Source organism: Dendrobates tinctorius, unplaced genomic scaffold (assembly GCF_039654945.1).
Source record: "Dendrobates tinctorius isolate UK_male_01 unplaced genomic scaffold, ASM3965494v1 ptg000205l, whole genome shotgun sequence".
Taxonomy (NCBI): Eukaryota; Metazoa; Chordata; class Amphibia; order Anura; family Dendrobatidae; genus Dendrobates; species Dendrobates tinctorius.
Genome location: NW_027361872.1, coordinates 3,867,501 through 3,880,379, shown reverse-complemented (window position 1 = coordinate 3,880,379; position 12,879 = coordinate 3,867,501). Strand labels below are relative to the sequence as shown.

The window sequence follows — 12,879 nt, the reverse complement described above, 5'->3', positions numbered from 1 at the left end:
TATGATGGCGCTATGTAAACAAGCATTATAAAGAAGTTCTCTCTACACAACAGGAAGTAATATAAAGCCTATGTGAACATTGCTAGAAGTCTTTGTGGTTAAAAATAAAAATATATACAGTGTATTTTTTTTAACATAAAAATATAATAGAAAAATAGAAACCTGTCATTTAATGAAGAAAATTTGGATAAGATTGTTCCCTTCTACAGTGGTGGTGTTTCTGTGCTCACAGGCTTTTTTTTTTTCTCTTCAGCGAGTTTTAAGAAATTTATGTAAATTTGGCATCCATACCTTCATAGACACTATCTAATCTAATGTACGGTATGTTTATCAGGGCTGTGGAGTCGGTGAGCCAAACCTGCGACTCCGACTCCTCAATTTCCCTTACACAGACTCCGACTCCACAACTCCGACTCCCACATATATTGCTTATATTTAAGTGAAAAATTTATTGTAGTACAATGTGAACATCAGACATTTAATCATTTCTATGATCCAATAATCAAGATATTTAGATAGAACATAATATCTGTTTATTGGAATACAACTTTAGAACACAACTGTAATAAATTGTAAATATGTAATATACTGTACAATATCGATTACATACAGTACAGACCAAAGTTTGGACACACCTTCTCATTCAAAGAGTTTTCTTTATTTTCAGGACTATGAAAATTGTAGATTCACTCTGAAGGCATCAAAACTATGAATTAACACATGTGGAGTTATATAATTAACAAAAAAGTGTGAAACAACTGAAAATATGTTTTATATTCCAGGTTCTTCAAAGTAGCCACCTTTTGCTTTGATTACTGCTTTGCACACTCTTGGCATTCTCTTGATGAGCATCATGAGGTAGTCACTGGAAATGGTCTTCCAACAGTCTTGAAGGAGTTCCCAGAGATGCTTAGCACTTGTTGGCCCTTTTGCCTTCACTCTGTGGTCCAGCTCACCCCACACCATCTCGATTGGGTTCAAGTCTGGTGACTGGAGGCTAGGTCATCTGGCGTAGCACCCCATCACTCTCCTTCTTGGTGAAATAGCCCTTACACAGCCTGGAGGTGTGTTTGGGGGTCATTGTTCTGTTGAAAAATAAATAATGGTCCAACTAAACACAAACCGGATGGAATAGCATGCCGCCTCAGGATGCTGTGGTAGCCATGCTGGTTCAGTATGCCTTCATTTTTGAATAAATCCCCAACAGTGTCACCAGCAAAGCCCCCCCCACACCATCACACCTCCTCCTCCATGCTTCACGGTGGGAACCAGGCATGTAGAGTCCATCCGTTCACCTTTTCTGCGTCGCACAAAGACACGGTGGTTGGAACCAAAGATCTCAAATGTGGACTCATCAGACCAAAGCACAGATTTCCACTGGTCTAATGTCCATTCCTTGTGTTCTTTAGCCCAAACAAGTCTCTTCTGCTTGTTGCCTGTCCTTAGCAGTGGTTTCCTAGCAGCTATTTTACCATGAAGGCCTGCTGCACAAAGTCTCCTCTTAACAGTTGTTGTAGAGATGTGTCTGCTGCTAGAACTCTGTGTGGCATTGACCTGGTCTCTAATCTGAGCTGCTGTTAACCTGCAATTTCTGAGGCTGGTGACTCAGATGTACTTATCCTCCGCAGCAGAGGTGACTCTTGGTCTTCCTTTCCTGGGGCGGTCCTCATGTGAGCCAGTTTCTTTGTAGAGCTTGATGTTTTTTGCCACTGCACTTGGGGACACTTTCAAAGTTTTCCCAATTTTTCAGACTGACCTTCATTTCTTAAAGTAATGATGGCCACTCGATTTTCTTTACTTAGCTGCTTTTTTCCTGCCATAATACAAATTCTAACAGTCTATTTAGTAGAACTACCAACTGTGTGTCCACAAGACTTCTGCACAACACAACTGATGGTCCCAACCTCATTTATAAGGCAAGAAATCCCACTTATTAAACCTGACAGGGCACACCTGTGAAGTGAAAACCATTTCCGGTGACTACCTCTTGAAGCTCATCAAGAGAATGCCAAGAGTGTGCAAAGCAGAAATCACAGCAAAAGGTGGCTACTTTGAAGAACCTAGAATATAAGACATATTTTCAGTTGTTTCACGCTTTTTTGTTAATTATATAATTCCACATGTGTTAATTCATAGTTTTCATGCCTTCAGAGTGAATCTACAACTTTCATAGTCATGAAAATAAAGAAAAAACTTTGAGGTGTGTCCAAACTTTTGGTCTGTACTGTGTGTGTAGGTGTGTGAGATATATATATATATATATATATATATATATATATATATATATATATATATATACTCTATGACTTTTCTCAGCTAAGATAAGTCCTAGATCCTCAGGCTACATTCACACTATGGGTGTAGCCAGGATCAAACCTGGGGGGGGGGGGGGGGAGAACGTCATACTGTTCTGCTGAATTTCATACTGCACACCTAAGCTGCTGCAGAACCTCATACTGCACACCCCTACACTTGAAAATAAAGCCTGCACCTTAAGAAGATGCGATGAATGCAGTCTATTTATTCCAACTATTAGTTGATGTTGATGTGTTACTAAGGACGAGCAATGCCTGTCCTGGGCGTCCTTTTAGGCAGCTATGAGGTGTACCACCTGACTGGTGCTAAAAAAAAAAAAGTGTTAGTCTGTGTGCTATCCGGCTTTCATTCTTTTTGGTACAGATATGATATGGATAGACAGATATGGATAAATGGATATATAGAGCAGATTTCTAATCTGCTTTTGCTATTGAAAACATTATCTATGAGCCCAAAAACCTTTCAGGTGATGCGGTTTTTTAAAAAGCTGATCTGCTTTTGCAACTGAAGAACGTGTCCTCAAAAAAACGCAGGAAAAACGCTGTGTGTGAATGTAGCCTTAGATCAGGAATAGAACAGTCATTTAATATGGGACATTTCATACCTTTCCCAAATTCCTATGAAAAAATATTCAGCACATTCTGCAGTGAACTACTGTACCCAATTTATTATATATTTTAGGAGTCGGTCCATTTTATACCGACTCCGACTCCACCAAAATGAGCTCCGACTCCACAGCCCTGCTGTGGAGTCAGTAAGCCAAACCTGTAACTCCTCAATTTCCATGGCTACGACTCCACAGCCCTGGTGTCTATAAAAATAGCTTACCGTAGTGTGTTTTTTTTTTTTTTTTTTTGTGAATCTAAAGCTGTACTTCTAGACTGGTTCACTTTAAAATGTAGTACCGTGTCAGCTGTCTACATTGCTTTTAGCCCCTGTACCGTTTATGAGAAGTAATGTAAAGGCCAGGATGCCCTAATGCTTGTGGTTGAATTTTCACAGCATTTTGCCATAATTTGCACATGCTCAGCATTAGATTTCTTATGGGTTCAGATGATGTCCTGGTAAAAGGGCTGTGCAATACTTCTGACTCTTGCTGCCTGAAAAAAAAAAAATAATAAATAAAAATCTGGCAGTAGTTTTATCCCCATGCTAGAAAAAAAGCAATATGCAAAAATTCCACCACCCAGCTCTTTCGTCCCTAGACAATCTGTTGGGAGGCACCAATACATGTTAGATGGTTGGCTGTTCACACTGAAGTCAGCAGATTTGACTAACCTTTATCTAATGTATATGGGGGGGGCCTCAAGGATAGGTCTTCCATATCATTAGCCCAGTTAATGGTACACTTATATTGGAACGTAAAAAAGAAAAACACCTTGGACATCCTCTAATAATATTAATTATGCAATTAGTAGCCACAATTTTAGACCCATTTAGATTATGGGAAACATGTCGTTAGGATAAACCCTGCAATATTATTCGGCCCCTTTTTACTTCAGTGCAGCAAACTCACTCCAGAAGTTCATTGTGGATCTCTGAATGATCCAATGTTGTCCTAAATGACTAATGATAAATATAATCCACCTGTGTGTAATCAAGTCTCCGTATAAATGCACCTGCTCTGTGATAGTCTCAGGGTTCTGTTTGAAGCACAGAGAGCATCATGAAGACCAAGGAACACAATACGCAGGTCCGTGATACTGTTGTGGAGAAGTTTAAAGCCGGATTTGGATACAAAATGATTTCCAAAACTTTAAACATCCCAAGGAGCACTGTGCAAGCGATCATATTCAAATGGAAGGAGTATCATACCACTGCAAATCTACCAAGACCCGGCCGTCCCACTAAACTTCATCTCAAACAAGGAGAAGACCTGATCAGAGATGCAGCCAAGAGGCCCATGATCACTCTGGATTAACTGCAGAGATCTACAGCTGAGGTGGGACAGTGTCCATGAGACAAAAATCAGTTGTACACTGCACAAATCCGGCCTTTATGGAAGAGTGGCAAGAAGAAAGCCATTTCTCAAAGATATCCATAAAAAGTGTTTAAAGTTTGCAACAAGCCACCTGGGAGACACACCAAACGTGGAAGAAGGTGCTCTGGTCAGATGAAACCAAAATCGAACTTTTTGGCAACAATGCCAAACAATATATTTGGTGTAAAGGCAATGTAGCTCATCACCCTGAACACACCATCCCCACTGTCAAACATGGTGGTGGCAGCATCATGGTTTGGGGATGCTTTTCTTCAGCAGGGACAGGGAAGATGGTTAAAATTTATGGCAAGTTGGATGAAGCCAAAAACAGGACCATTCTTGAAGAAAACCTGTTGGAGTCTGCAAAAGACCTGAGACCTGGACGGAGATTTGTCTTCCAACAAGACAATGATGCCAAGCATAAAGCAAAATCTACAATGGAATGGTTCACAGATAAACGTATCCAGGTGTTAGAATGGCCAAGTGAAAGTCCAGACCTGAATCCAATCGAGAATCTGTGGGGAAAAAACTGAAAACTGCTGTTCACAAACGATCTCCATCAAACCTCACTGAGCTTGAGCTGTTTGCCAAGGAAGAATGGGCAAGAATTTCAGTCTCTCAATGTACAAAACTGATAGAGACATACCCCAAGCGACTTACAGCTGTAATCGCAGCAAAAGGTGGCGCAACAAAGTATTAAGTTAAAGGGGCCGAATAATGCACGCCCCACTTTTCAGTTTTTGAATTTCCACAAATATTTAAAATAACCAATAAATTTCGATCAACTTCACAATTGTGTCCCACTTGTTGATTCTTCACCAAAAATTTACATTTGGTATCTTTGTTTGAAGCATGATATGTGGGAAAAGGTTGAAAAGTTCCAGGGGGCCGAATACTTTCGCAAGGCACTGTATCATTTTGTGCCACTTTCTATGACCTGTATGTCCGTATAGGCAGCTCAGGAGGGTTGAAAGAGGGGGAAAAAAAGATATGCATGCTGTTTAATTTCACAGTTGTAGCTCACAGTTTGAAGTTAAGTTTTAATAATTAAAAATAACTAAAAAGCTGACATGACATTACTGATTTTGTAAAAAGAACAGAGCCAGCAGCGCGCTTTGTAATAGTTTTTAGAATGAAGATGTCCCCTGCTGCTTTACGGATGAATCCTAATTACAGACGGTCATTTTTTTTTTTTTTAATTGAATATGGTTTAGGCTAAGAAAAAAAATAACTTGACTATTTAGGTTTCATGAAATATTGACTGTGAAACAAGTTCTAAGAAACGGTTGGGTCATATTTTATCTGTCTACATGACTGCCCACTCGCGCTGCAAATACAGCAGAAAGGTGAAAGTGGGCGCTTTGCTTGTTGGCACGATTTGGCAGTAGCAGTTTTATCATTTCTGCCTGGAAAACCCCTCTAAGTGTTTTCCTCTGGGTGGCAGCAGCCCCCCAGACAGCCAGTTTCTGCGGCCTTTTGTGTTCAGGATCTGTGATTTGTCCGCCCCAGATCATTACTGATCTTAATAAAATATTGTAGAGACGAGCCATCACTTTATCAGATGGGAATATTCCCTTTTTTATGCTAACCTCTGTTAAACAATACAGGCTGCCAAAAACCGTGCCATCTATATTTTCAACAGGAACAAGACGGTTGATTTCCTTCCCCACTCTTTCTATTATTGGCAGTGATCCCACTTGTAAAGTGAGCAGTTTTCCTGGAATTTTCCATCAAACTTCAGTAGTACCAGTTTGTTGCATCACTAATACTGCTGTATCCAGAATACTTCGCTTGGCTGTACAGATCGTCATATTTGTATCTGGTCAGTCAGGTTTATTGCAGTATGCATGTTTCGGTTCATGTAATGACGCATGTTTTGTCTTTTTGCAGATGAAGTGCCTGCAGACATGGTTGCAGAAGAATCAGGTCCTGGTGCACAGAATAGTCCATATCAACTTCGCAGAAAAACTCTCGTCCCTAAAAGAACAGCTTGTCCAACAAAAAACAGTATGGAGGTAAGGAAGTGATATACGGTTTTTTTTTTAAGCCACCCTCACACTCCCCATGTCTACAGCAAGCACCCAGGTTTAGGCAAAAAATTGCCCAGTGTGGTACTTTCCACTGTAAAATCTATGAACGGATTTCTGCATGTAAAAGTTTGGGCATTCCTGGTCAAAATTTCTGTTATTGGGAACAGTTAAGCAAGTTGAGGATGAAATGATCTCTAAAAGGCCTTAAGTTAAATATGATACATTATATTTGTATCTTGGGCAAAAAAAAAATATATTACAGGAAAATGGGCCCATGTAAAAGTTTGAGCATTCTTGTAGATTTCTATGCTTAGATAACTTTGAACAAGGTTCCAGATATTAATTATCCTGTTAGGGTTATGGCTTGGTCACTATCATCATTAGGAAAGGCCAGGTGATTCAAAATTTCCCCAGCTTAATAAAAACCCAGATTCCTCTAACCTTGTGCCAAAAAACAGCAGCTGTGGCTTCTTCTAAGCAGCTGCCTAGCACTCTGAAAATGGTGGAGGCCCACAAAGCAGAAGGCTATAAGAAGATAGTAAAGCGTTTTCAGGTTGCCCTTTCCTCAGTTCGAAATGTAATTAAGAAATGGCAGATAACAGGAACAGTGGAGGTCAAGATAAGATCTGGAAGACAAAGCAAAGTTTCAGTTAAAAAAAAAAAAAAAAAGTGAAAAGAGGATGGCTTATGATTAGTGATGAGCGAGTATATTCGTTACTCAAGATTTCCCCAGCATGCTCGGGTGATTTCCAAGTATTTGGATGTGCTCAGAGATTGTTTGTCGCCGTAGCTGCAAGATTTGCGGCTGCTAGACAGCCTGTACATGTGGGGACTTCCTAACATGCAGGCAATCCCCACATGTATTCAGGCTGTCTAGCAGCCGCAAATCATGCAGCTACGGGGACAGAAACTAAATCTCTGAGCACGCCAAAATACTTTGAGATCACCCGAGCATGCTCGGGAAATCTCGATTAACGAGTATACTCGCTCATCACTACTAATGATCCTAAACACGCATTAAAATCCACAATAGTCTACCTCAAAAAGCACAAATTGAAAATTTTACTATGGCCCTCACAGTCCCCTGATGTGAACATCTGTGGCTAGACCTTGAAATAGCAGTAAATGTAAGATGACTCGGGAATCTCAGAACTGGAAGAATTTTCCAAGGAAGAATGAAAATCCCTGAAATAAGAATTGGCTGGCTACAAAGTGTTTACAAGCTGTGATACTTCCTAAAGGGGTTGCTACTAGTTATCATGCAGGGTGCCCAAAATTCTGCATCGGCCCATTTTCCTTTTTTGTAAGTTTAAAAATGTAAAAAATGACCGGATTTCATTTTTTTTTTTCTTTTTTCTAAAATACAAAAAACTGTCATCTTTAACTTTAGGCTTGTTAGCGATCATTTCATCTCCAACTTGCTTAACTATTCACAATAAAAGTAATTTTGACCAGGGGTGCCCAAAATTTTACCTGCCACCATATCTATTTAATTTGGCAAGTGAACTGAGCGATCGCAAGGGGAAAGTTTTGGTAAGTGATTCCCCTGCAGTATTGTAGCGGTCATTATACAGTTGCTATATGATATATATTTTGCAGTCGGCCAAGCCTACTGGAACATTTGCAGCAGCCATAGTTATAGTATGACCCAGTACATATTGGGGAGGTAATGAGAATTGCCAGCTGTAGGACGATGGACTGCAAAAATTCAGTTAAAATCACAAATTTTACATACATTTTGGTTGACGTCTTTTAAAACTCCTATTTCTCCCCTCTACAAATTCCAGTCTAATAATCTCTAGCTTTAGGAAGTTATGTATATCCACTTTTGTACTAGACATAAGTAATTTCTACAACAATTGTTAAGCAGATAGTTTGACCTGTAATTCACTGCATCAAAGTTCCAGTGGTCAGAAGTTTACTTACACCAAGCTGACTATTGTCTTTAAAGAGGCCCTGACACCAGGTGAGTGTCCAGTTCTTGCTTTTATTTTATTCCTGTGTGTAGACACACACACCTTTTTGTTTTAAAATCTTTCTAAGGGGCTGTAGTTTATAGGGTAACTCTGAAGAGCAATCTAAAGACACTCCCCAGAGGATCCTATGAGCCACTCCCCCCTTGTAAAGGCCATAAGAAGTACGTCATGCCCCCTCCCCAAAAAAAAAAATCTCTTGAACCATATGGTGGATTTATAAGAACTGAGTATTTGGGAATCTGTGGCAATAAAATAAGAGCAACAAATGGCCACTTTTGACCTGTTGACCGGTTCTCCTTTAAATAAATTCCTTGATTTCTCTATGCTTTTTAATACTTTGCTGACATGGGATGATACTACGTCCTGTGTCCCCATGTGTTGAGCGGGGGCCAAAGTGGAGTCTGCCCAATACCTGGCTGATACCAGCTGTGTTACACAGCCGACGTCTGCCTGTAATAGCTGTGACTGCGGCTTTCTCCAATAGCTTTTGTTCAACCATATAAATATCCACTATTAATCACACTGTGAACTCGTGAAAATAATAAATGTGATTCTTGCACTGCTTTTTGGAAATTGTTTTCATGGTGAACATTGTGTGGTATAAACTACCTGTCATTATGATTTTCCTTTATCAATGTGATTACGATGATGCAAAACCTGCCCTTGTGTTTTTTTTGTTTTTTTTTTATTTTGGGGTAGGGGCAGAGGAGGAGGTGGGTAATTTAAACTTCTACCCACTTCTACCTCTCCCTTCTTTCTATGGTCAGGTTCTTGTGCACAAGAACGCTGAGTACACGGACCATAGAAAGAAGTTAGAGGTACAGATTGTTGAGCCTTGTGCAGGACCCATGCGTGGGATTCCGGCGTGGGATTGACGCACCACAACTGCACGTCACCAGTCAGTGATGTGAATGGGAGGGGAGTGATGATATAATGAAGACAGGAGGCAGGGATTTCTTCCAGGCACTGCACGCCCCGGAGCCTGGAGGAAATCATTAACATAATGAAATAAGTCTTTCTCCTACGCCTCACTGGGGGACACAGAGACAGTGGGTCTTATGCTGCTTGCCACTAGGAGGACACTAAGTAAACCAGAAAAAAAGTTAACTTCTCCCCTGCAGTATACACTCTCTCACTGGATGAGATACCTCCAGTTCATGCTTAGTGTCTGTAGGAGGCACTTGGGTCTGGTTTCAGACCCCACCGTTTTTATTTTATTAATTTTTCTGTAAATTTTTATCTTTTAATTAATGGAGTGAAGGGGGCGACGGTTCCTTTCTACGGCCCGCTCTCCCCCGAACCAACAACAGGCAAGCACGTGGAGTAACCCTTCATGTACACTTTCATGCAACGTTTGGGGCTGATTCCGCTAGCAATTGGCGATGATCCTTACGACCGGAGTCCGGTAATCCATATGAGGGCAGGCGCACGGAATGGGGAAAACTGGACAGCACTTACGTAGGCCCTGAATCAGCCCCATAGCTCTCCATCCCCCTATCATAGGGCGGATCGATTTGAGCATGGCCCCTTTAAGAACTCCTCCAGCTCTGCTACATCAGCCAAGGAGGATGGAGAGCCTGCATCGATGGCCGGACAGCGCTGAGCACTGGAGTGGAGGTATGGGGTCAGGTCCTAGCCCCCGGGAGAAGCAGATGTAGCGTCAGCGGCGGTGCACCCCCCCCCCCATCGCGGCATCCCCCCCTCGGCGCTACCGCGGGTAACCTGAAAAATTTAGTCCCTGGCCTGCTAGGCCGCAATTTCAATAGCGCTGCCCACTAGCTCCGCCCCGCCCACCGGCACCTTCCACGGGTAGGCTCAAAAATTTAGCCCCGGGCTTTTCCGGCCTACTAGGCCGCAATTTGAATAGCGCTGCCCACGCTATTTTCGCCGCCCCCTCGCCTTGGCGCCTCTCATCCCTGACGAGATGCGTGATCCTAGTCTCGGGGGCCATGACTTTTTTTTACCTACAGCCTGCTCTGGACGAGCTGTGAGGCGAGCATTCTGCCGGACACCGGGTGACACCGCAGGGACACAACTGTTCCTCCCGGGGGACACAGCATAGGACCGGGTAAGCTGCATCTGCCCTTAGATTAAAGCACAACCCCTTCCCGGCATGTTCCCTGCAGCAGACTCTGCCGTTAACCCTTTCAGGAGCACTAGGTCTCAATCTAAGGAAGCTAAACGGGCTGCTAAAAGCACACTGCGTTTTTTACCGTGTGTACCACTTGCAAGTCTGCCTTACCTAGTGCACAGACTAATCCGTTATGCACTGACTGTGACCCGGCCTGCGCCCTGACCTGCGCTCAGTCGCCCCTCGCCGCCGCTGCTGACGGGCCTCCTGCGATTAGTACCCCTGAGTGGGCTGTGTCCCTGTCACGGTCGGTGGAGTCTCTGACCCAGGCTATAGTCTCCCTCCGGGAGGACTCTTTAAGAAGATGTCCTTACCCCCTGAGGAGGGCTCTGGCGGCGGGCGGTAACCGTCCACCAGCAGGGGCCGTACTCGTTCAAGGGACGGTCAGGGCTCTAGAAAGCGGACCCATGACACTGCCCCTAGTCCCGTTGGCGCATCTGCGACTCCGGTCTCTCGCTCTCCCTCTCCTGGAGTTCTCAGCGAGCACGACTCTGAATTCGAATCTGTCATGTCAGCCCCTCAAAATCCCCCAACTGTTCAAGAGTCGCTTGATTCTCTTATAGAATCAGTCAACAGGATTCTGAAGTTGGATGAGGATAATGTTCCCGCTCCAGCACATCCTATCTCACTTAAGAAAACCAAGCGTGTGCGCAGGTTATTTACCAGCCATCCGGACTTTAAGGAAGTTGTCCAAAAACACAGGGATCGTCCGCATAAGCAGTTCACAGGGCAAAAGTCTACTCAGGCTAAATACCTTTTTGATCCAGACCTAATGACGGATTGGTTACAGTCCCCTCCGGTGGACCCACCTGTATCGCGCCTTGCTTCAAAAACGCTTATATCTGTTTCTGAGGGCTCCTCAATCAAAAACCCCTCCGATCGTCAGATTGATTACCTGGCCCGTTCAGTTTTTGAAGCTTAAGGAGCAGCGCTTTTTCCATCTTTCGCGGCAATTTGGGTCACTAAAGCAATGGCCGCTTGGGCAGAGGTCTTGATCACTTCCTTTCAGGGCACCAATCTTCGGAGGCAACCACGGTCGCCAGGCAGATAATTCACGCAGCGGACTTTGTAGTGGACGCCTCTTTTGATGCCGTCAATTGCGCTGCTCAAACTGCCGCTAATGCGATCTCCATTAGAAGAGCCCTATGGCTCCGTGACTGGCGGGCGGATGCCACCTCTAAAAGATCGTTGACTTCTCTCCCCCTTCAAACGGGTCGTCTTTTTGGAGAGAAACTAGATCAGCTCATTTCTGATGCTACCGGGGGAAAAAGTAAATTCCTCCCTCAACAAAAACCTACTCGGCCGTTTCGCAACCAACAGCCGACGTGCTTTCGATCCTTTCGCAACAACTCCGGTTGGTCATCCTCTACCTTCTCTTCCGGATCAGGTCTGTCTCCGCGCGGAGACAGAGGCTCCCAGGTTTCGTACAGACCTAACCTCTCTTGGAAACCCAGACCTAGGGCTTCGGGATTCAAGGGGGAGCCAGATCTCTCAGATCTACCCAATGACTTGTTGCGATATCTGGCAGACGCAGGCACAGTAGGCAGTCGCCTACTTTCCTTCAGCCACACCTGGCTCGCGGTTGTCCACCTCAAGTGGGTCAGGGAACTGGTGTCCTCCGGATACAAGATAGTTTTCCTCTCCAGCTCGCTTTTTCCTTTCCTCTCCGCCCAAGGGAAAGACAAGAGCCTTCCTTCGAACTGTTCAGGCTCTCAAGAGACGGAGTCATCATTCCGGTCCCTCATCACGAGATGTTCAGAGGATTTTATTCAAACCGCTTTGTGGTTCCAAAGAAGGACGGCACGATGCGACCCATTCTGGATCTCAAACTGTTTAAATCAGTTTCTCATGGTTCGGCGATTCCGAATGAAATCTCCGATGGAGGATATGTATGATGGGTATATGGGCACGGGACTATGGGATGGAGGATATGTATGATGGGTATATGGGCACTCGACTATGGGATGGAGGATATGTATGATGGGTATATGGGCACTCGACTATGGGATGGAGGATAATTATAATTTGTTATAACTAACAGTTACTATGCCCGGGCAGCGCATATATATATATTCTCTAATAAATAAAGCTCAATGTGTGTGTGTTTGTATGTATGTCCGGGATTGGCATCAGCAGCGTCACAGCTACAGCCACAAAATTTGGCACAGTCACACGTCTGGACCCCGAGAGCGTCATAGGCTATGTTGTGAGGCGAAATTTTAACCCCGCGCAATCCAATTCACCAAACAATTTTGCCTATTATCATTTCTAGGGTGTTATCGTCCTTCTGTACAGCTGGAAATGACACAATTTATTACCGTGCCAACACAGACCACCCTCTGACACAGACTGCAGGGGGAGCCCAGTATCACACAGGATAGGATTATATACACAGCTCAGCAATCAGTATCATACAGGATAGGATTAGATACACAGCTCAGCAGT

At 43.5% G+C, this 12,879-nt stretch overlaps 1 protein-coding gene across 2 annotated transcripts in view; it reads left to right on the top strand.

The window, feature by feature from the left end:
* Positions 1-12,879, top strand: part of FBXO11 (F-box protein 11) — a 111,598-nt gene that overhangs the window by 41,729 nt on the left and 56,990 nt on the right. For both annotated transcript variants that reach the window (XM_073554017.1, XM_073554016.1), the window contains exon 2: positions 6,188-6,312. In XM_073554017.1, coding sequence (XP_073410118.1) covers positions 6,205-6,312 — 108 coding nt within the window. In that variant the 5' untranslated portion in view covers positions 6,188-6,204. The remainder of the gene's footprint in view (positions 1-6,187; positions 6,313-12,879) is intronic.